This window comes from Lynx rufus, unplaced genomic scaffold, assembly GCF_022079265.1.
Source record: "Lynx rufus isolate CCGP_SWC_20201006 ecotype Redwood Valley unplaced genomic scaffold, mLynRuf1.p SCAF_6, whole genome shotgun sequence".
NCBI classification, from domain to species: Eukaryota; Metazoa; Chordata; class Mammalia; order Carnivora; family Felidae; genus Lynx; species Lynx rufus.
This window is the reverse complement of record NW_025814878.1, coordinates 107,501,026-107,525,608: the sequence shown is the minus strand read 5'-3', so window position 1 is coordinate 107,525,608 and position 24,583 is coordinate 107,501,026. Positions and strand designations below refer to the sequence as shown.

Sequence of the window (24,583 nt, the reverse complement as noted above, 5' to 3'; positions counted from 1 at the left end):
AGGTGGTGTTTTTTATAACAGGGACACTCAGCACCGGTGCACGAATCAGTGATCTGGAGACTCTCTGGTGTTTCCTTAAGGGCTGCTCTGAGCTGCGTGCCTGGAAGCCGGACCCCATGACCAAGTGGCGTGCCAGACACCTGGCTGGCCAGGCATCATTCTGCTGCGGCCTCGTCCTGCAGAGAGATGTCCTTTCCAGCCGGTGGGTGGAGGGAGCCCGCTCAGCACTTCTCCCGGCTGTGTTTCTGCTGATCCTCCCCCGGACACCTCTGCCTCTCACAAGCAGGCTGGCCGGGAAGGAATTAAACAGGGGTAGGGAGAGAATGACCTCTGGAGTCAGATCTTGACGCAGTGCGGAGGCTACTCTGCGCAGCCGAGTGGGAGGCGGGGTGGGGGAACAGAGCTGTCCCCCGCCATCAAATAGCCTCAGGTCCAGACTGCGTGGACAAGGCTCTAACCCTGGCTTTGCCATGGACTTGCTGTGGGGCCTTGGGCAAGGCACTTTTCTTCTCTGCGCTTCAATGTCCAATTCTGACATTCTAGAACTCTACAAGAATATCACCAGAAGAGGGTGACCGGAGCCAGGCGGAGCAGGAGGAGGGCGGGTGGGGTATGGCCAGCAAAGAGGGGTGGGAGCTCAGGCACTGCATTCCCAACCATGAGCGCACAGAGGATTTGGCATGGGAGTGACCCGGGCCGTGAGCTCGACTTCTGACTCCCGACGTACTGGCCGCCTAATCTTTACTCCTGTTACTTCACTTCCCAGAACTTCAGGCTTCTTGCTCATAAAGGCAGTTTGCAAATCTAATTTGCAGAGCCACAAAAGGATTAGAAATAGTATGTGCAAAACACTGGCATGCAATATGTACTCACTACATCATGTATAAATATAGTGAGCGCTTACCTACTTTATCATGTCTATCATCTCTCCCTGTCTGTCTGTCTGTCTACTGATCTTTGGCAGCAGCAACATCTTTTTCATAGAGAACACTAACACCACCTAACCCATCTCCAGGCAGGAGCTCTTGTAGTGGCAGAAGGTGAACTGTCTGGGGGCACCGGTAGGTCATCTTGGGGGCCAGGGTCTCGGCGCTGAGAAGATGAACCTTACTGTGGAATTTATTCATTAGCCAGAAGCTCTCAGGTGAGGCCGGCCTGGTCTAGAGGTGCCCCGTCCTGGTTCTAACTGGGATTACCTAAAAGCAGCAGTATTTATTTTTTTAAGTTTATTTATTTTGAGAAAGAGAGAGAGAGAGCACAAGCGAGTGGAGGAGGGGCAGAGAGAGAGAGGGAGAGAGAGAATTCCAAGCAGGCTCTGCACAATCAGTGCAGAGCCTGAGGCAGGCCTCAATCCCACCCATCGTGAGATCATGACCTGAGCCAAAATCAAGAGTCGGATGCCCAACCAACTGAGCCACCCAGGTGCCCCTAAAAGCAGCAGTATTATTACCTTCTCCGTCCCCACCCCTCCCCGGGCCTGGGACAGCAGCTCCTGTGCCGACAATGAGCACAGAACAGAGCCACTAAATGCACTTTGGTGTCCCTGCAGGATGGCCATGTGGGTCTGCGATCTCATATGGGAGTAATCACGTGAGTCAATCGGGTGTGAGTACATCACAGACTTCCGTCTGTAATTTTCTGGGAGTCTCTCCAGCACTGTTTGTTGGGGTGTATGGGTCTGAAGGTCCAGGAACTGGCTTGCCTTCCTCCCTCACCTGGTCCAGCTGTGGAGAGGCCAGGCTGGGCTGCCGATGGGGCAAGGCTGATGAGGACCCCTCCTGTCCTTCTTCCACACATACAGGTAGGATGGAAAATGAAGCTCTGGGGAGCTCTGCGGGGAGGGGTAGCCGTGTAAGTGTGTGTCTGTTGGCCAGTGTGTGTGTGAGTGTGTGTCCACTGGCCAGTGTGGAAGCACCCTCAGTGTGTGAGCAGAGAGGAGAGGAGGGTGCTAGCTTGAGCCTGTGAGCACATGTGAGCATTTATTTATTTATTTTTGAGAAAGAGAGAGAGAAGGAAAGGGGCAGAGAGAGCTGGAGACACAGAATGCGAAGCAGGCTCCAGGCTCTGAGCTGTCAGCACACAGCCCGATGCGGGGCTCGAACTCATGAGCTGTGAGATCGTGACCTGAGCCGAAGTCAGAGTCTTACCTAACTGAACCACGCAGGCGCCCCACCTGTGAGCTTTGAAGTGAGGCGACCCCTTGAATGAGTCAGAGCATTTGAGACGGTGTCCTTGAGGGGGCCTGTAAGGCTCCCGTCATCTGACCCCGCTCCCTTCCTGCCCCATCTCCTGGACTCTGCCCCTCACTCCCCCACTGCAGCCACCCAGGCCCCTCACTGCTCCTCAGAGGTGCTCTGGCCTGGGGGTCTGGCCCTGGCTGTTCCCTCTGCCTGGAACTCACTTCCTGCAGTCCTCCGCTTGGCTCACCTCCTTCAAGCCTGTGCCAGGGAGGCCTGCTCCGGCTGCCCTAAGACTGCAACTCGGCCACTGCCGCCAGCCCCTTACCCTGCTCTGCTCTGCCTGCACAGCACGCATTGCCTCCCCCTACCTATATAATGAACTTGTGTACTTGTGTTGGTTGCCCGCTTCCCCCAGGAGGACAAGGATCTTGTGTTGTTTTGTTCACTGATGCCTCCCAAGCACCCAGAATGGAAGCATTTATATCCTGGCATATTTGCCTCCGGTTTCTCATTTGTAACGTAGGGACGATAATAGAAAGCTCTCCACTTCATAGGGCTGTCGGGCAGATTAAATGAATGAATACCTAAAAGCACTGAGAACAGGACTTGGCGCATAGTTCAGTGCACGTTGGCTATTATTATTATACTCCTTCACGGCGCGGAGTCAGAATGCAACGAGCGATCCAGGCGAAGGAGCCGGCACGGTGGCGGCCACCAGGCGAAGGTGCTCCCTAAACACCTCTTGCTGTACGCCCAGCCACCTTGTAAGAGTTCCCTGACCTCCCACACCCATGGAACCCATATTATCGGACCCCCTCTGGGTTAGGAAGTCAGTTATCAGTATATTCATCACCTTTTTTTTAAGTTTATTTATTTATCTGAGAGAGAGAGAGAGAGAGAGAGAGAAAGCACATGCATGCACAAGTGGGGGAGGGGCAGAGAGAGAGAAAGAGAGAGAATCCCAAGCAGGCTCTGCACTGCCAGCCCAGAGCCCCATTCAGGGCTCAAACTAACGAACCGCGAGATCATGACCTGAGCGGGAATCAGATGCTCAACTGACTGAGCCCCCCCCGGCCCCCCACTTCCTGCTTTTTTAAAAAATCAAGACAGGAAGCAAGGAAGCCCCAGCCTGCCCACCCTGGACTGCCAGCTCCCGACCTTATAGGTAGTTAGCAGAATGTGGCGCGCAAGCACGTCCCCTGATGGGTGTGAGTGCAGTTCAGACCACGCGGAACCCCATCTCTGGCCCAGGAGTTAGATTCCTGGATTCTTTTTCCAGTCCTGCAACCCCTAAGTCCAGTATGACCCGGGGCAAGTCCTGTGTCCCAGATGGGACTCTGGTCTTCCTGGGCACAGAGAAGGGTTACGGTTAGATCAGTCTTTTCAGGCTGGTCCATTCATCCAAGAAATGTCTGCGGAGCACCTGTTATATGCCAGCGCTGCTGGAGGCAGTGGGGCTACAGCACTGGGGATACAAGTCCCTGCCTCGCGGAGTTGACATTCTGGGCAGCGTGAGGGCAGAAAATAAATAATAAACATAATTGGCAAATGAATATGTTATAAAGTGGACCATGCTATGGCAAAAAGGAAAAGCCTATTGGGTTAAAAGAAAGCAAGGGACGCCTGGGAGGCTCATTCAGTTAAGCGTCCAGCATCGGCTCAGGTCATGATCTCACGGTTCGTGAGTTCAAGCCCTGTATCAGACTCCGTGCTGACAGTGTAGCACCTGGAGCGTGCTTCGGATTCTGTGTCTCCCCCTCTGTGTCACTCACACTCTGTCTCTGTGGGGAGGTGGTCAGGAAGACCTCTTAAGAAGGTCGTATTTGCAGTGAGGGACATCTTACATTCTAGGAACCCATGAGTCTCAGTGATTCTTGGCACTTCTGCATTCCAGAGAGAGCACTGTTTGGGATCCCTGGAGTCCCCCGTTTCTGAACACACTGCTCCCCAGCTTGCCCAGTGGGTGACGAGGCCAGAAGACAGATCAGCCAAATTCCCAAGAACGATGAGTGATTTATCGCTGTCTTGATTCACATTCGGATATTTTATGGCTCCTGTGGCTCTGACGGAATAAATATGACCTTTTATTCTTCACTTTGCTTAAGACTCAAGGTCAACAGCCCAACTGTGATCCACTGGCTGCTCCCTCCACCGGATGTCCGTGAGCCAGGGAGCCCCGTGGCTGTCAGAGATTCATGGCACCATCCTCCAGCCCCGCACCCCTGCCTGCCCCTTGGCACTGGTTCTGGGCTTCACCCGGCCGGGAAGGCAGTGGCCACCGTGGCTCTGGGGGATGATGGCTCATTAAGGGTAGAGACCAAGCCATAAATCTCCTCCCTCTCTCCTGAGTACACCCCATCACTAGGGTTGAACCCGTGACCCGCGTTTCATTTCAGTCCTGGGAGGAGGCAGCCATGGGGAGGCCGATCGGCCACGGTTCAAATGGCAAGCCACAAATTAAAATGCCCCAGGGCCCGGCCATCACTTTCTGCAGTGTGGAGAAGAGGCGGAAGGCACACACGCCTCGGCTCGCAGGCCTCACACGGAATCCTCCAGGCCCTTTCTCCGGGCCTCCTTCTGCTTTCACAGAAGCTATGGTTTTGTTTGTGAGACGTCACCGGCACTGCCTGGAAGTTCTGCCACCTGCCCAGCTGAGACCCCTCCCTAAGGCACCCACTTGCTTTCCCATGTTTGGGTGGCTGGGATGTGTTGGCCTGGCTCACACTTCCCCTTTCTCCTCGTGGTGGTTCTGAGGGAGAGCGGGCTGATGGTTCTGGGTTTGTTAACAGAGTAGGTGGCTGGGAAGGGGGCCATCTAGAAGGGAAATGCGGTCACTGGTCTCTGTTTTTCTATTTATTTATTTATTTACGGTAAGCTGGAAAGAAAGAAAGAAAGAAAGAAAGAAAGAAAGAAAGAAGAAAGAGAAAGAAAGAAAGAACGAAAGAAAGATAGAAATAAGAATGAAAGAAATAAGAAAGAAAGAAAGAAAGAAAGAAAGAAAGAAAGAAAGAAAGAAGAAAGCAAGCTTTAAAGCCCCACGTGGGGCTTGAACTCATGACCCTGAGACCAAGAGTCACATGCTCTACCCACTGAGCCAGCAAGATGCCCTAATTTTGAACATACTACCTATAACTCCAAGACATCCATGTCACCCCTCTCCACCCTAATTCATGTCTGGGGAGGAAGAAGAGTGGTCAGGAACTCTCTGGAGGATGGCAGGCCTGGGTTTGGATTCTGGCTCTGCCACTTCCAAGATGGGAGACCTCACACAGCTTGCCTACCCTCTCTGATCCTGGAGATTCCTACCCTGTGAAGTGAGCATATTAGTAAGGGCTGCCTCTCGGGTCATGACGTACATGCCTGGCACAGTGGGGAGCATACAGCAAGTGCTCACAAGCTAGCTGCAGATTTTTAAGGCATTGAGGTCCAGACCCTGGAGCCAGCCTGCCTGGGTTCAAATCCCAGGCAGAACACCTCAGGAAAGCTACTTAACCTTTCAGCACCTGAGTTTTCTCATCTGTAAAAGAAAAAAAAAAAATAAGACAATAACAGTACCTTGGTCATCGATGTATTGGAAACATTAAATAAGCTAATACATGGTAGCCACTAGAATCATAACTAGCACATAGTACTTTCTCAGAAAGGTTGGCTCTTGGGGCGCCTGGGTGGCTCAGTCGGTTAAGCATCTGACTTCAGCTCAGATCATGATCTCAAAGTCCATGAGTTCAAGCCCCACATTAAGCTCTGTGCTGACAGCTCAGAGACTGGAGCCTGCTTCGGATTCTGTGTCTCCCTCTCTCTGCCCCGCCAACACTCATGCTCTCTCTCTCTCTCTCTCTCTCTCAAAAATTTTAAAAAAAGAAAGGTTGGCTCTTATTGTCATCATCATTACTGGAGGAAAAAAAAACACTTGCATTTACTTGGCACTTTTGACCTAATTTCCATCCATTGGTTTTGTGATTTATAATCCACTTACTTCCAACCAACAATATAAGATGAGTTGCCACACAAAAGCGCATAAAATGAGACAAGTAAATTAAAAAAATATATATTTTATGGAAGATCAGGAATCAGGAAGGTTTGAGCTAGAGGCCCTGGGACCCCAGGATGCTTGGTTGTGCCCACAAAGCTGCCACACAGCCCTGTGTCATTCTGTCTTGGAAAGAGCCTCATACGGAGGAGGGGCTGTGGTGGTCTCAGAACAACGTGAGACGGGCAGCTATGTTAGGGGCCTCCAGTCTGGGTGGGACTTGGACCATAGGAGCAGAAAGGGCCGAGGCCGCCTTCAGATGAGGGGTACCCCCAACCCAGGAGGGGCTGCCTCAGTCTACTTTGCTCTGGCCAGGCCACATCCAGCACACTGCCCACTGGACCCCACACACGCAGAGGGAGGGCACAACCTGGCACGCTTCCGAGGCAGGGGAGCAGGAGACGCAGCACAGAATACACCCCAGGTCCCTTCCTGCTCCAGGGACAAGCATGGCGGCCCTTGACCTAAATCGCCTCCTGTGTCTCTTCATTGACCGCGCTCCTATTTGACCTTCTGAATCACCTCCTCCAGGAAGACTTCCCTGACCTTCCCAGGACACTCTCTCACATGTGCTTGCACAGCACTTATCCCAACTGTAATAACTGAATCAGTTACTCCTCAAGTACCAAGTGCTTTAATGTCTGCCTCCCTCGGAAATGTGAATTGCAGGAGGGCAAGGGGGTCCTGTGAGTGGCCCAGACCTGACATTAGAAGCATAAACTAAACACCTCTTCAATGTCTAAAGGTGAAACGCAAGAACGGAAGAAGGCAGGAAAAAAAAGGATGTTGAATCTGAAACAAAAATGGCATTAGGCAGGCAAGCCCTGAGAATTATCTGCAAACATCACATGGACATATTTTGAAACAAGAATTCATATTATTCCTGATGTGGGTGAAGGCAGAAGGTAAGGGCAGGAGGTGGAGGCAGATGAATTTGGGGGGCCTGTCATAGGAACATTTTTAGCTAGAGCTCCCAACAGTAGTTGGGCTCCTGGGGAAAAAAAGGAGGGGGTAGTTTCTCTTATGTGGAAGTTCTTCCCCTGTGGGGCCAGGTAACATCCTAAGGGTGTGGTGGGAGGCAGGGGTGATGGGCGGGAGAAGGGGTGGGCCTCATGAGGATTCACGAAGAAAGGCGAGGCCTGGCCTGGATGACCTTGAACTATCCCTTTCTAACTCCGAACCTTTTTCAATCTGTCAGGGTAACAAAAACAAGGCTCATTTAAAGATAGAAGAACAGAGTCCAAGAGAGTTGTGACAGATAAATAGCTAGACCGATCGCAAGACCTTGGCTTCCCCTTCCTCTCTCTGGGCATTTTTGAGCCCTGGGCAACATGTCCACGCAGCGGAACTGGGCTCTGAGGTTGCCTTACGACCCCACCCTGACCCCATGCCTCCTCCTGCTGCTGGGACCTCCACTGTGCCCTCCATCATGCCCATATCCTCTGTTGACCAGTCCCGGAGGAAGCCATGTCAGCATCGCCTAGGCTTTTGCCTGTGCTAAGTACAAAGAAATGCATCTCTAACGGTAGAATTTCAGGCCCTCTGATCTTCTGTGAAGGAGGGGACTCTAGACAGAATGGGGGAGAGTGGGGTTTGGGTCTAAATCCTGGCACTTGTGCCTTAGGAAGGCAACTCCCACCCACTCACTTTTGCTGTAGGACAGAAGCTTCCTTCCAGCCCCTGCCAGAGGGAAAGAACTGCTGGGCACCAGCCTACCCAACCCGGGAATTTTCAAAGTCTCTCTGTTTCACTCAGACCTTCCTTTGAGCGACAATCAAAGGCTGGGGGAGGAGAGCAAAGCAGCCTTGGGAGGCAGCCCTTGGCACTGGCTCACACACGGTGGCATTTTGACGGGTGGTAAAAATATCTCTCTGGCTTTCAGTGCCGGCTGCTGCCACCGCCTTAGCTTCCAAGATCCTGTCTCCATGCCCAGGGCCTCGGCAGCCTCCCCACCTGTCCACACACACTCCAGGGGACAGAACGCGGGTCACCCAGCCCCAACCAGCAGCTCCCCTCACATCTGCAACTGCAGCGTCCATCGCCGCGGCCAGGCACCAGTGAAAATGCACTTAAGAGCCACTAGAGGAGGAGATTTATTATCAGAAATACTGCAGCACATGCCTAATGAGCTAATTAAACAAGAACATAAATAATTACTCCCTATCAGAGTGAGAGGGTTGGGGGCGGAGAGGGTGGGGGATGGGAGATGCTGAGCCCAGAGCTGGGACAGTGATGCGTGAGATGTCTGCTCTGCAGGGGGAGACGGGACCGCTCTCCACTCCAGGCTTGTGCTGGTCCCCCAGCCAGGCAGAGGCAGGCCCACGGATTCCGCCAGAAAAATCACTACCTGATTTCCCTGCCTGAGTCTTTCCTACTCACTCCCTTGCCCACACCCTGATCTCCTTCTGCTCTCATACAGAGCCCAAGGGCAAAAGACAGAAGGGATGCTTCTCCCATTTTCTGGATGTGAACCTTAAGGAGCAGGAAGGTCTCAAGACATAGCGAAGACCTCGGCAACCATCTTGTAACTGGTCTCCCTGCTTCCACCCCTAACCACCTGAGGTCTATTCTTCACCTAGCAGCCAGGATCTTCTTTCTTAATCACATCACTCTCCCACGTTCAATACCCCAGTGGCTCCCATCTCTTTCAGCATAAAATCCAAGGCCTAACCATAGTCTGTGAGGCCCTCCAGGACCCAGCCCTGTCCAGTCCTCTAATCTCATTTACTGTCACTCTTCCTCCAGATGCACTAGAATCCTTGCTGCTCCTCCAACAAGGCCAGTTGTTCCTACCCCAGGGCCTTTGCCCATGCTATTTCCCTTGCTGGACTGTTTTTCTCCTCCCGTTGCGGTCTCTCTTCCAATGTCACTCCTTACAGGGGCCATCCCTGGCCACCCATATACAACAGTAGCCCTTCAGTCTGTGTCCCCTCATACTAATTATTTGTCTTCCTAGTGCACATATAAAATGTTTTGTCCCCCTCTCTCATAAGAATGTAAGGACTTTGCCTATCTTGTTCTAGCCCTAGGGTCTTGACAGAGTCTACCCCAAAACTCAATAAATTTTTGTTGATTGAATAAATGAAAATCTAGCTATTGACCATCAAAGTGTGGTTTGTGCCTAGACCATCCAGTTCCACATCCAGACTTTTCTCGACTGCAGGTCATTCCTTCTCTTAGAACTTGATCTGGCTCCCCACTGTCAACAGGTGAAAGGCTGACATTCAGGACAGGACAAGATAGATAAGTTCTATCTCCACCCCCCGCACCCCGCCCCAAGCTGTGGGGACTTGTCAGTCACATCACCCACCATGTTCAGAGTCCTCATCTGTCAGATGGCAATACCACACCTCACAGGGTTAATGTACCAACGAAGAGAACACACAGAATGTTTTTAGGACAGTAACTGGAAGGTAGTAAGCGTTCAGTACATAGAGCTATTTTGTGTGGCATTCAAGGCCACCCACAGGCTGACCTCTCCGATCCTCTCTAAACAAACCTCCTATTATTTTCCTAGACTGGATCTTCTTGAAGTGTGGTCTCCAGGCCGACAGTATTGGCAACTCTGGGAGAATGTATTACAACAGCAGATTGTCAGACTCCGCTCCAGACCAGCTGAGTCAGAAACCCAGTCGGGTCGTGCATCTGGGTGCCTACAAATGTGCCGGGTGACTCAGATGCACGCTCAGGTTTGAGAACCTGCCCAGAGATGGCTCTTCCATGAGGCAGGCCATGCGTGCTGGATTGAGTTGTCGGTCCTGTTTCATCCCAGCCTAGCCATGGCCTGATGGTGGGTGAAGTACAAGCCTTGCCCCTTGACTTTGGGCTTGGCCAGGTAACTCGCTTCGGCCAATGGGATTTAGTATGTGTGGTGTCACCAGCGGCTTGGCGTGTGGCTCTTCTGTTGGGCTTGCCCTCCTGCATTTCTGCTCTCATCGTGAGAAGAATGAAGAACATACTCTGAACCGCTCCCACCCCTAGCTGGGCTCCAGAATGAGATATGTAGGGAGGATCTAAACCACAGCCCAGCCCAGCCCAGCCCAGGCTGGCCAAGACCAGCCAAACTCCAACAAACCTGCAGACACAGGAGTAAGAAAATGAATGTTAATGGCTGTAAGCAGCCTAGATTTGGAGGTTCTTTGTCATGCAGCATTACTGTGGCAGCAGCTGACTAATACACCAGCAGCCCTTGTAGGTCCTTGACCAGGTCTTGCCTCTGCATCTGTCTTTACTAGTTCCACCTAAAATAGCTTGCCTTACCCTCTTGCCTCGAATTCCACTTATTTTCTAGGATACACCCAACACTTCACTCCACCTGTTCCCGGAAGCTCCCCGCCGCCCCCCTCCCGGAACACACCCTCCCGACCCAGGCAAGTGAATTCACTTCAGTTAGCTCATGAAAAAGCTCAAGTGGATAAAGTTCACGAAGCCATTCGTTTATATCTTAACCTTTTAGGCGGCTAATTACTACACTGAAAGGCCTCTTAACTCGGTACCATCGCTAACTAATTACCATGTTACAAGGTTAAGTGTTTAATAGTTCCCTGTGATGTTCAATTTCCCAACACTTATCTCCTTTACGAGGCAGTGCAAGTTAGTTCCCACATCTGGATCAGCACTTCCACCCACAGCATCAGCCCCGCAGCCAGAGAACGAGTCGGAGCCCATCTTGGGAGCCCACCCCAGCTAGAAGTAGCTCTCCCTCGTGAATAGTAAATGAGCTCGTTCGTCCACGTTGCAAAGTCTCCGTGGCCCTGCCTTCACCCTGGGCTGGCACACCGCAGTCTGTGGTTCATGTGCCTCTGCCCACTCGCCCCCCGCCCCCACCACCTTGGCGACTTTGAGGATGATGGGCATTAATTTGACTTCATGTCCCGAGCCCTCCTGTCACCCACAGGGTGCCCCACTCCCATCGCACACACACATGCCAGACCATAGGCCTAATTGGCAAGAACTAAGACATCCCTCTTTGTTTCTCTCTGTCTCACTGTCTCCAGAGATGAAAAAAGAGCACTCACAAAGAGGCAGAAAAACAGCCAGGATCATCTTCTTTCCCAGGCTGGCCTCAACTACATGTTGGCTACTGGGTTCTGGGATTGAGTGGACAGGTGCCAAGAGGTGTTAATGACACCAAAGCTTTTCACCACCAAAGCTTTGCAGCGGCTATAGCCTCCCCATCATCCTGTCCCCTCTCCCAGCTTCCCGGCAGAGGCCTGATTTTGTTTGGAGAGGCGACGTGCCTCACAAAGGACAACCTTTCTCAGCCTTCAGCAGAGTCACTGGGTGGGAGTTCTGGGGGGCTCTTTACCCTCTTTACAGGGGCTGACCCATCCAGGAGGTGGTGCTTGTTTAAGTTTTGGTTTCCCAGAGGCAGACCTGGAGATAAGGATTTGAACTCGAGTAGTTTATCTGGGAGGTGGGCCCAGGACACGGTGGTAAGGAAATGGGGAAGAAAGTCCATACAGGGGGTTCCACTAAGCAGGTTACCACTGTAGGCAATTGGGGCTCAGTCCTCCTGGGACATCTCTCGGAGGCGGTGCCTGCTCTACCTGTGGGCTGGGCAGGCGGGGAGGCCCCGAGCACAGGAGACATGAGCCGCATGTTAAGGATTATGCCACTGACCTACAGAAGAAGCCTCAGTCCTTGAAGGCCAGGGGGCTCCCATACCAGCCTTGAACTACCTCCTTCTGGGATTCTGTTACACAAAAACTCTCCAAGTTTGAATTGGATTAATCCATCGTAGTCCAATCTCCGCCACTAGAAGCACTTGGCGCTTTATGAAGATGCTCTTTGTTCACGTCTTGACATCTCCTTCCATTTCGCTACCACGTAGTGAGGTACGCAGGATGGTTAGTATTATTCCCATTCTGCAGATGGGAAGCCGGAGGCTCAGAGAAGGAAGGGGAGGGGAGATAATGAGAACCCATGTTTGGGGCCCCTGATCCCATCCTTGTATTTGTCACTCAGGCTCTGAGAGACCAAGAACAGTTACTCCAGCAACTAAAGCGTGCAAGGTGCTTGAGTTTCCATTGTGTTTCTCACACTTTACCTCTTGGGAGATAACCCCATTCTCAGGGATTTTTATTTCGATGTTAAGGATGAAGCAAAGTCTCCGAGAAGTGAGATGACCAGGTCTTCTGGCTTCTCCCCTCACCGGAAGTTCAGAGACCAACCCCCAGCCGTGGGATGCACAGTGGCTCTGCCCACCGGTGCTGCCCACACACCTGATTTCCCTGGCATGTGGCATGATGCTGAATGCGCGTCAGAGTCACCAGGGGAGCTTTAAAAACACTGATGCTTGGGCGCCACCCCAAGCTGACTCAGAATCTTTTGGAGAGAGATTACAACTCCCCAAAAGATTGCAGCGTGCAGCCAAGGTCAAGGAACACTGGGGAGGTGGGAACCTGGGGCTTGGGGTCAGGACGCCTGGGTTTCACCCCTTCCCCACCCCTGGTTCTTTCTAAAGGAGCTGGCTTCTGTGAACCCACCTGGGCAGAGTCTTGTCAGATGAGGGTTTGGAGGCATTCTGATGGTCATCACCACCAGCACTGACCCCCAGCACCAGACACTCCTCCGGACACAGCCCCTCCCTCTGTGAACCTTCTTTGGTTTTTTGCTGGTGTGAAATAAATGATATCCCCTCTTCCACCCACTGAGTAACCAAAGGTTATAAAATTAACAAGGATCTGGTTCTCTTGTTCTTCCTTACCAGTGGGGGGAAAACCATATTTCAGAAGCAAGGCAGTCTGGATAATCCCTTTACTCCTGCTAATTATTTCTATCTTCGGAGATGTCTCCAGCCAAAGCTTTTTGAGAATGAAGAGGGAATGACAAGTAGAAAAAGTAGTCACCTCTGAGCAGATGCCCTGAAGCTTTTTGAATCTCGGTGGTGTCATCTTCTTGTGCAGCACAAGAAAGAAAGGATGAGAAGGTAGCGATATGATTTGAAATACTCTTGGAAGGCACCCCTGAAAAATGTCTTCCCTATGCACAAGTCTGCTGTGGGTTTTGAAATTCCACCATTAGAGATTCATTCCTTTGGGTCTTTCAGAATTCCCAATTGAACTGCAAAAATTTGTGAGAGGGTTTACATCTTATACCTTTATCTCTTAAAACCCTATTAGATCATTTTTCAATTTTACAGCTCTCTTAGAATAAGGTTTTGAAGACTGGAGCCACAAGAGACAGCCTGGAGAAAAGGGCCAAGAAGAGGGGCAAGAAGGGAAAGTGGGAAGGTTTCTAATAACAATACATACTTATATGTGTCCAGCACTGCACAGTAGAAAATGAAAGATGTGTTTTCAAATACACGATCTCATTCAGTCTGCACCACAATCCCAGGAAATATGCAGAGGGGAATCTCTGTTCCCAAGTACAGGTGAGAAAATAGAGACAGAGGGCAATGAAACAATTTGCTCCTGGTTCCAGGACTAGTAAATGGTGGAGTTGGGGTGCAAACTGAATTTCTGGAAATTCTAGCTGCCTCCCTATCTTCTCTATAGTAATGGGAGTACATTGTGCCTAGCTTTAAAACAGTACATTTCCCAGCCTCCCTTGCAGATAGGTGTGGTCAAGTTATTGGCTGGGACTTCTGTGAATTTCCTCCCCTTTGCCCTCTTGCTCTCTGGTTTTCATCTTTCCTGCCATGTGTAGACAGGAGATGTGGAGGCATCTAGGTGGTGGTTCAGTCAGTTGACTGTCTGACTCTTGATTTCAGCTCAGGTCACGATCTCAGGGTTGTGGGATCAAGCCCCAGGTCGGGCTCCACACAGAGCATGGAGCCTGCTTGGGATTCTCTCTCTCTCTCCCTCTGCCCCTCTCCCCTTCTCGCATGCTCTATCTCTCTCTAAAATAAAAATAAAATAAAATTTTTAAAAAGGGAGATGTGACAGCTAGAGCTTCAGCAGCCATGTTTGCACCATGAGGTGATCCTTAAGGACACAAACCATGTGCTGAGGATGGCAGAGCAGAAAGCTAGAAGGAGCTGGGCTGCTGGTGGCCATGCTGCCCATAAGACCAGACCTAAACTCTCTTCCACTGGACTTCTTTTACACGAGAGACATATAAACCCTAGTGAGTTTAAGTCGTATTAAGTTGAGTTTTTCATCCTAATTGCCACTCCAGACTTCTGACTCCAGACTCGTTTTTCTCTGGGATGCCTCTAGCAACTAAGTTACTCCACAATGGCTCACCTGCCCTTGTCTCATCTTGCCCTATTTTCTGTTAGCTGGTCCCAGGTGGCTATTTCTGAATGGGACCCAAGGTTCTTACTGGCACTCCTGTCATTTTCCCTCAACCCTTCTAGGTCTTAGAAATATGGAGGGAAATGGGGGCGCCTGGGTGGCTCAGTCATTTAAATGTTTGACTTTGGCTCAAGTCATGATCTCACGGTTCATGAGTTTGAGCCCCACGTCAGGCTCTGTGCTGACAGCTCAGAGCCTGGAGCCTGTTTCGAATTCTATGTCTCCCTCACTCTCTGTCTCTCCTCTGCTCATGCTCTCTCTCTCTTTCTCTCTCTCTCTCTCTCTCAAAAATAAAAATAAACATTAAAATAAAAAAGAACGGTGGAACAACTAAAGCTGAAAGAGACAATCCCAGCAGACTCCCATTGAGTTATCCATCCTTCCCAGAAAGAGAAGTTACAGGTGCCACTCCTCAGCCCAAGTCTTAACACTTAACTTAACTCATGTGCTCTTAGTGAGATGTGCCCCACAGCATGGTAACTAGTCCCATGGTACCTGGGACTAGAAAGGAGACCACACTTCTAGTCTAATTTTTTGCAACCTTGGGAAATCTACTCAATTCGTTTGACAATCAGTTTCACCACCTATAAAATGAGCATCTGTCCTGTCCATCCCTCCCTTGTGGATGTCAGCTTTCAGTAACTTAACAGTGTGAATGAAACTTAGAAAACTATAAAATCCAAGGCAGGCTGGTTTTGATTGTGGTCCTGACCAGCAAACTGCTAGGGAACTTCCCCCGACCCATGCACCCCTGTTTCTTCCTTTACATCTTTTTCTTCTTTCACCTGTGGGAGCTCAGTCAAAACTTTCAGTAGAAGCTGGGTGTCTGGGGAATCAGCTGAGTCAAAGAACCTCTCTTCATCCAGGGGAGGGTTTTATAGACCTGGGCTCCCCCTCTGTATAGGGAACACTTGTTTCTCCTACCAGTTTCTCCCCCATCCACAAGGTCTCGGCTTCATTAGTAAATTTCCCTCCATCCCATGGTGGGCATGGCTGTATTATCATGGGGAGGGAACGGACCTCCATTCAAGTGTTGATTGATAAGATCCTGATGGGGTGGGACCTGATGGAATTGGTCCTCTTATCCTTTGCCTCGATGGAAGGCAGAACAACAATAGAAGATGCCCCCAGCCCCAGCACTGCAAAACTTAGTAGGGTGGTACAGTCTCCCCAGGATAGGGGTGGTGGTGTCATGTCTGACATTCATGGAAGAAGATGGCATGGAAAGGGGGGCCTGCAGATGGAACGGGGGTGGGGCATGAAATGGCTGCTGTCTTGCCCCACCTTTGGGGTCTCTCTTCTCATCATCCCCCACTTGCCCTACATGTTGATGACCATGGCATAATAAACAGCAGGGAGGCAAGGCTGGCTAATTCCACACTGTGTTTTAGAAGCATGTTTGCTGTTCCCCTGGCCCTCCTGGGGACAGTTGCAACATCACGCCTGGTGACAGATGTTCTCGATGACTCTTGGAGACAAGTGTTTGTGAATGTCACTTGGGCTGATAATGACACGCAGGGCACTTAACTTTCCATGTCACATCAGGGATGAGGCTAAGCTGGATGGGCTGCTGCCTTCTCCAACGGGAAGGGAGGCTCCCCTCTTTCTGACTCCTCTCCTGCCACCCTGCCTCTTGCCCTTGTGACCCCTCCTGGCTCTGACACTGCCCTCATTAATGTTGGATACTTCCTGAAAGGGCAGGCCCTGGGGCATAGAGATGGGAGAGTCGGCCCTCCCCCGTCACACGGGGAACATGCCAGGGCGCTGTGGGGCTCAGCCGTGTGTACGCAGGGAAGACAAATGCCTTGGGAGGTCAGTGGGAAGCATTAGATAACTAGGGAGCTAATTATCTGATAAAAGAGCAAGACCCTGTTTCATAGTCAAATTCAAATCCTGAGTTACCCATGTTTTGGGTTTGAGTTACCCATGGCTGCTCCTCCTTCCTGATATGCGGAATAGAACCTGATGTTTTCAGACACTGCTCACAGCATCCCAGGGCTTCCATGGGCCCTTGGTGTGGGTCAATGGCGACCCATCAATGATTTGTGTCCAGTTCTTGTTGGACAATCTGAGTCTCTGCCAAAAAGCCTGTCTGTGACTTCAGGCCCTGGGGCTCAAACCCCTATGAGACAGGACACCCCAACCCTGGGAGGTAAGATGCCATAGTGGCCCCAACTGGTAAAAGCAGGTGTATTTAGCAAGAGTGATAACCATACTGCCTCAATCATGGGATTAAAAAGATCTTAAAAAGAGTCGTAGACTACCAGAGCTGGGGTCATTTAAGTCAAATGTTTCCATACTCACCTAACGTCGGGCTGCCCACCCAGTGTCCCCAGCATGAAGTCAGCAAGGTTCTGCTTGAACCTTTCTGGCATGGGCAGCTTGCTGTTTTGTGGCAGCTCTTACTTATTCTGCTGTTGGGCGGCTCTAATGCTCATTTCCATTCTGTTCAGTTCACTGAAGGTTGATTCAGTAGCTGTGGGTGGGCCAGGACTTACTAGGAGCTGGGGTACAGAGATGAGTACAGGTGAAAACACATGCTGGAGAGGAAGAAGGATACAACACTGAATTTCGCAGCCAGATGGACAGCAGTGAGAAAGTACATCAAGCTGCTGCCGTCGGGCTTTTTTCTTGTAATGGGCTGATGCTTACTTTTGTAAGTGCATATGCATGCGTGTGCATTTGTGCGTGTGTTTTCCAATCTTTTACTCCTGAGTTCTTTGAATAAGCTCAGGGAGTTACGACTTCTTTTCTACGTCCTCTCCTCTCCAAGGTAACGTTCGTCCATCTCACACGAGCTTCTAGAATCCCACTCTCATCAACTGATCTCTGGACACATTGCAATTGGTAAAATGATTCTTAAGACTGCGCCACCCTGTGCTAAACACTCTACATCGCTGCTCTGACCAGCTCGAATGATTCCGTGGTTAGAATTGTAATCTCTCCCTAGCTGAGCCTTTTATCTCTGTTAACACAATCAAAACCATAGGAGTCTTAGTGGCTCCATCACTTTGGGGCTATAATGTCCTTGAGATCAACTAAAACTCCAGAGCCCATGCTGCACAGAATTCCAGTTGAGCCAGATTTTCTTCACCTTGTGCTTGTTCAATGGAATCCTTGAACCAAAGGGAAGACACGTTTTCCGCATCGTTCTCCATGACAAGAGGGAAATGTATCAAGAGGAACAGAAATGGGGGCAGAAATTGAGGCACACGGTAGAGGCTTTGTTGCATGTTCACATTAATTTATCAGTCTGGTTACTTGAACAGTTTCAAGCCCATTTCACCATGCACGCGTGTCTCCATTTTGTCCCAAACACAGTGTGAGATTTTGTCAAGTGTCCTATAAAATTGTGAGGAGCTCTGTTTACGGTTGTGAGTCATAGCCAATGGAAACTCCTGGGATGCTTTCCAAGGGCACTCAGCACCCCAGAGATTCGACTCTTCTTCCCTGTGGGGCCACATGGGGGTAGGGTCTAGCGGAGAATCGCTGTACAAGGAGGGTGTCAACCGAGGAGTGTAGCCTCGTAAATGGCTTGGAGGCACGTGGGTCTGAGAGCTGCGGGTCCACAGTGTCTCCTGAAGACAGATCAGTAATTAGGCAGGATTTTCCCCATGTGAATCCACGCTGGGGCCTGGCAATCAGCATTCTTTTCTCAGGGCTTGCCGCCATCTGTTGTGAAATCCTTTCTAGAACTTGGCAGGGACTCCATGCCCAGCCTAGCATCCTATGATTTACGCGGTCTATTCTTGGAAAAGCGGAATATCCGCCCTTTCCCCATCTGAGGCACTTCTCTTTCTGTCCATGCTGCCTCGGGACCACTCCCACAGCTCGAGAACCTCATCTAGCGTAACTTTAGTCTTGAATGTGACCCTCAGGGCCTGGGGACCAGCACTCACGTTCTTTGTTTCCTTCTGCAAGGTATAGGGCTTTTCCTACCCGGGTGACTGGGATCCCAATTCTGTCTCTGCTACTTACCCCTGTGTCACACCTTGGGCAAGTTTCTTATATGCAAAGTGGCATAATCGTAGCCCTCACCTCCCGGGGATAGTAAAGACTAAATGAATCGGTGTGCATAAAGCCCTTAGAACACGGCGTGCGGCACAAGTAAGCTCGTAGTGCAGATTTGTGCTATTTGTGCTGCTGGTCTCCTTGCTGGGGAGAGTGGGGGCAAATCCGAAAAGGCCAGGCTGGCCTGCAGCTTCTGGTCTAGTCTCCCTGCAACCTCCTTCCCAACCTGCAGACTGCTGTCATTTTTCCTTCTTGCTAGAACAGGAGTTAAAAAGCCCCCATTCGACTGTCTTTAGCTCTCTCCACACAGCACCTTCTCCTCCTCATCTTTGGATACAGGCCTTTCTTCCCTTCTCTTGTACACTTTCTGGTGCACGTCAGAAGCCACCGTGCAGCCACCGGTGTCTTTTCTTTCTTATGGGGACAGTTCATTTTCTAAAACTTCGGTTTCCTTCCTGGAGTCTCCTTCTTTCTCAGAGTTGCTGTTAGGATGCTGGGCGGCATGAACACAGGGCCGAGTCTAGCAGTGACTCCAGGAGCGGCCTCAGTTCAAATCAGTCCTGCTTCTTTCTGGCTGCCCGAGCCTGGGAGAGTTTCCTAATTCTCTCGGCCCTTTCCACGTCTCGCGGTATGCCTGGGAGCCCTGAATGTGACACGGCCTGGAAAGCCACGTGTCAGACACAGAGTGAGCAGACAGCCAAGGTGACCAGCGAGGGCCGCTCCTATCAACTGACTACAGACTCACTCTGAACTTTTTGTTTCCAATTTTAGAAATCTGTCTTGTTAAAGACCGAAGTGTGTATTCAGCCCTCGCTTTCCTTTCCTCCCCCAAGCGCCACAGACAAGATAATGGTCTTCCTCTCACCATTATTATTACTTTTACTAATAATGATAGTGACGCGTGTACCCTGAACACCTACTATGTGCCCTCACTATCTGGAAATCTTTCTGAGCTCTGTCTCCCCTGGTCCCCATGACTGAGCTCAGAGGAAGTCAGCAGTTTTTGTTGTTGCTGTTTTTATTCCGTTTTCTTTTCTTTTTTTTTTTTTTAATGTTTACTTATTTTTTAGAGAGAGAGAGAGAAAAGGCAGGGAGGGACAGAAAGAGGGAGACAGTAGATATAAAGCGGGCTTTGCACTGACAGCAGAGAGCCTGATGCAGGGCTCGAACTCACAAACTGAGAGATCATGACCTGAGCCAAAGTCGGACGCTCAACCCACTGGACCACCCAGGTGCCATTCCAACGTTTCTGATAGATTCGTTTTATTTATTTTTAAGAACCTAGTGTCTCCAGGTTCTCAATCACCAAATGCAAGCAGTTTGAACTCCCATCTTGAGTGACTTCAGAAGCAGAGCCCCAACCCCTCCTGTGTCCCTACCTGGCTTTCTGGGCCCCCCGGGGAGGGGTATGATAGGGGCGTGCTGCCTGTGCAACCCTATGCCGGTGCAAGCCTCAGAGCTGGTCGCCTTTCACCTTGACACTTCTCACCAAAGTCAAGACCATGTAATAAATTCACAAGTGAAGAAATATACTTATTTTCCAAAGGTCAACCTCACAAGTTATCAAAGAGATGCAAATTAAAACAAGTTCCATTTCTTACTTATAAAATGGCAAAGATGAAAGTAATTATATATTCAATCATTGGCGAAGGTGTGGTCGAAATGGGCACTGTCCCCTTCCATAGGGAGGGGTCGATAAATATTTACACAGAATGTGTAAAGATTATAATTTGCTCATGAAACCAGTCATTCAACCCCTAGAAAAATATGCCAAGCACAGCACTGAACCTGCACAAATCTATTTGTGTACAAAGAGCCATCGCTGCACTGCTTTTCATGCTGAAAATGAGAAACCCAAATGTTCAACAATAGAAGATTAGTTAAAGAAATTGTGGTAGAGGCAAATGGAAAATATTTTTACTACCATGGGAGCTAAGCAAGTATAATGTTGGGTGCAAAGAATTAAGAAGTACAAACTAGACTGGCCATAAATATCATTTCGAATTGAGATAAAATGTAGAGAAAGAAAACGGGTTAACTTTAGGTGGTGGGATTACAGGTAATTCTCATTTCTCTTTGTCACTGTATTTTTCAAATTTACTACAGACTATTACTTTTATCATTAGAAAATTACATATGGGTATTATTAGGCTTAATGATCTATCTATAGATCTCTTTATATGTGCTCACATGTATATATTTAATAGGGTCTAATGCTGCCTTCTGCACATCCTGAGGGGAGGAGCTGCTGTCCAGACAAGCCAAGCATAGGCCAGTCAGGGAAGTACCCTGGTTTCTATCAGTTTCCATGACGCGCCCCCCTTCAGTCTCCAGGACTCCATTTGGTGAATGAATGCCTTCCTTGTGAGCTCTTCTCTCTCAGGCATCCTGATCCAGAGACTCAGCAACTGAGACAGAGGCCAGAAGAAATCTCAATGCTCTTGACCTCTCCTGCACCATGGACCCTCGGGTGTCTACGAAGCCTACGGGATCCCTTCTCAGAATAATCATTTTAAAGGCACGCAATAAAATACACAGGGTTTCAGGAGAAACCAGGCATTCCTTGAGCAGTAAGATACTAGGCCATATGCTTCTCGGTTAACGCAAACCAAGGCTGGCTGAGATGGGGACTCATCCGAGGTCAGAGCCTGGACCCTCTGGCCTGGATCTGTCCCTCTGTGAGCTCCTCTCTCCCTCCCTCTGAATGACTGAGGGGCAATTCAAGTGCAGTTTTTTAGTCTTAACCTCCCTTTCTACCAGGCCCAGGAAATGACCCCTTGATCCTCACCGTAAAGTTACAAGGTCAACTTCATTGTCTCCATATCCAGTTAAAGGAGATCATGCCCAGAGATGTCAGCACAGGTGGGCAAGATGGCCCCACCTCTAATATCCAGGGGGCTCCCGTGACCTGCTCTTGCCAATCAGAGCTCATCCAGGGCTTCTGTGGGACCAGTTGGGAAAGGGACAGAGGGAAGCTCAGAGGAAAGAGACTGCGTGGGGGTGAGCCAAACCAGAAGAAAATGGAACTTAGGGAATGTAAGAAACTCTGAGAATACAGGACGTTGGTGGGTCCTTTGATCTAGCTGAGCCCGAAGCAGCTTCCTGACTTTTACAGTACCTGAGCCAACACACTATGTCTCCATTTCCCCTTTTTCTTTTTTCAGCCGGTTTGAATTTGATTCGATCACCTGCATTCAAATGTCCAACCTAAGTCAGGTATGGCTTCTCCCCATTTTATAGGTAGGGAAAACTGAGGCAGCCCAGGAGAATTAAATGGGTAGCAAGTGGTGGGGCCATGATCCGAGTTCTACCCTTTCTGGCCTCAAAGCCTTAAGCACGATACATGCGAGTCCAGATGAAGGCCAGATTCATTCCTCCTTGGAGGAGTTAGATCCTTTGGCCAAGAGCTCCCCTCATTGTTCTTGTGTGTCCCCCACCTGGGGCTCAAAACCCAGAAAGTCCAGAGGCTCAGAGCCACATGCCCACCTATCACAGCCACGCCCTCGGAGGCCTGGTCCTTCTGACACGTATCTCTTGGGGCTGCCCCCGGGCAGGTAGTTGAAGTTCTTTCTATGTCCTCTTACCTGCACAGAGGACACAGTTTGCCCCAAGAATCCCACAGGCACCTCTGGGGAGAAGGGGTGTAGGTGGGAACAGTTCAACACCCTCCCTGTCACCTCCTCCTCCCTCTCCTGCCAGACACCTCCCTGCCTTTGCCACAGCCCCCGGCTCACCTGTAAATCAGTACCTCATCGTCGGAGCAGTTGTACTGCAGCTGGTACATCTTCACGCGGGGCGCCGACTTGCTGACCGACCACTTGACCAGGGCTGAGGTGGTAGTCACATCAGACACGAGCACAGCCCGCTCCGGGGGGCTTTTGGGCGGCTCCCCGCCCCCACTGCCTCCCCCTCCCCGGCTGGTCTTGCTGGAGCCAGTGATGTCCGAGAGGCGGGACTTGGGGGGCGCCGTGCGGCTGGTGCTGTTGCTGACATGCGGCAGCTGGACGATGGACACCTCCACCATGGCCGTGGCCTCCCCGGCGGCGTTGGCGGCGATGCAGGTGAAGGCGCCGCTGTCCTGGGACGTGGTGATGAGGATGTCCAGGGTGCCGTTGTCGTACACGGCGGTCCTTGAGGAGTTCCCCACCAGGCGGTCGTCAGGGGCCACCCAGTGGATGAGGGGGCCGGGGTCCCCGATGGCCTTGCACTTGAGCGTGGCCGCCTGGCCCTCCAGAACCAGCAGCCTGTGCGTGTGCTGGGTGATGAGAGGCGGCTCGCACACAAACTCCTCCTCTCGCACGTGCCAGAAGTAGCGGCCCTTGAGGCCGCCGGGGGAGCCGCAGGTCTCCAGGTCGTCGTCCCGCTGGAGCCTCCGCAGCCAGAGCAGCTCACAGTTGCAGTGGAGCGGGTTCCCCCCAAAACTAAAGGACAAGGGTGGAGCAAAAGGCGTGGCAGTCAGGGCGGAGGCTTGGGAGCGGGCGAAGATGGGGTCCGGGGGCAACTTTTGCAGCCGGTTGGAGGTGAGGTCGAGGCGAGCCAGTTTCTGCAGGTCGGCGAATGTCCCCTCGGCAATGTGGTCCAGCAGGTTGTGGTCCAGGCTCAGCTGGTGCAGGTTGACCATGCGCCGCACGGAGCCCCAGGGCAGGCCGTGCAGGTTGTTGTAGGAGAGGTCCAGGTCCTCCAGTGTCAGCAGGAAGTCCTCGAAGGCCTCGTCGGCGATGCCGCCCAGCTGGTTGTTGTTGACGATGAGGTGCTGCAGGTTGACCAGGCCCCTCAGGGTGTCCTCCCCGAGGCTGGGCAGCCGGTTGCTGTCCAGGTGCAGGGAGCGGAGGCTCTCGAGGTCCAGGAAGGAGAAGGGCTGGATGTGGCTGATGGTGTTCCTGGACAGGGTCAGGTCCACCAGCCCCGTCATGTTGGCGAAGTCCTGGCGGCCGATGTGGATGATGAAGTTGCCACCCAGACGCAGCTCCACCGTCCGCCGGTCAATGTCAGGGGGCACGAAGAGCAACCCCTTGGAAGGGCAGAGGGTCCCCAGTGACTCAGACAGGTTCTGGCAGACACAGTACTTGGGGCAGGCGTCGACCACGGCAAACGCCATGCCAAACGCCAGCAGGCCACCAAGCAGGGTCTCCATGGTCTGGTCACTCAGGCCGTGGTGCCTAGAAGGGAGGGACACAAGGTCAGGGTCAAGAGGCCACTTCCTAATGCCCCACCAGAGCTTCACTGGTCACCCCAACCCCTGCCTTAGGGGGGCAGCAGAGAATGGCCTGTGCTCGTGCGAGGTCTAACCTCTTCTTCCAACCAGTCCCTGTCATACAGTTCCACTCCCCCCGCGCCCTTAGTTATCATCACCTTCTAACAGACTATTTAATTTACTTACTAATTATATTTATGGAATATTTCTTATCTCCCCCACGAGAATGTCAGCTCCACAGGGATAGATTACTTTGATCTGTTTTGTGAATTGCTGTATCCCACACGTCTAGCACAGTGTCTGGAACACAGTAGGCGCGCTATAAATGTGTGGAATGAATGGAGGGAAAAATCCATACCAGTGGTTCAAGTAATAATCATCAGATTTGAAAAGTGTGTTATGGATGTATCTTGAAGCAGTTTTACTTTCTTTTTTTTGTTGTTGTTGTTTATTCATTTTTTTGATAGAGAGAGAGAGTGTGAGTGGGGAGCGGCAGAGAGAGAGGGAGACACAGAATCTGAAGCAGGCTCCAGGCTCTGGACTGACAGCAGAGCCCGACATGGGGCTCGAACTCACGGAGTGTGAGATCACGACCTGAGCTGAAGTCGGACGCTTAACCGACTGAGCCACCCAGGCGCCCCGCAGTGTTACTTTCTTAATTGGTTTAGACTTAGCATTCCTTAGGAACAAGGACATGGACAGGGAGAGAGCTGACCCCTGGAGAACTGGTTATTGGGGTTTTTGGGGAACTGGTTATAGGTAAGTTTCACCATGGAGAGTCCACACAGTAGATGAATCTTTGGGAAATGCAGAAGAGGGGTGAGACAGGAAGCAAAGGCATGAACTTCTTCTGTGCTGGGTCCTCTGCCCAGACCTTCAGGTACATCATCTCATTTGGGCTTTGGGAACATCTGTCATAAGGAAG

The 24,583-nt window shown here is 51.1% G+C and overlaps 1 protein-coding gene across 1 annotated transcript in view; it reads right to left on the bottom strand.

Moving 5' to 3' along the window:
• LRFN2 (leucine rich repeat and fibronectin type III domain containing 2) overlaps window positions 1–23,598 on the bottom strand; it is a 39,669-nt gene extending 16,071 nt beyond the window's left edge. The window contains exon 1 of the mRNA XM_047101201.1: window positions 22,199–23,598. Coding sequence (XP_046957157.1) covers window positions 22,199–23,598 — 1,400 coding nt within the window. The remainder of the gene's footprint in view (window positions 1–22,198) is intronic.
• Window positions 23,599–24,583: the final 985 nt, after the last annotated feature.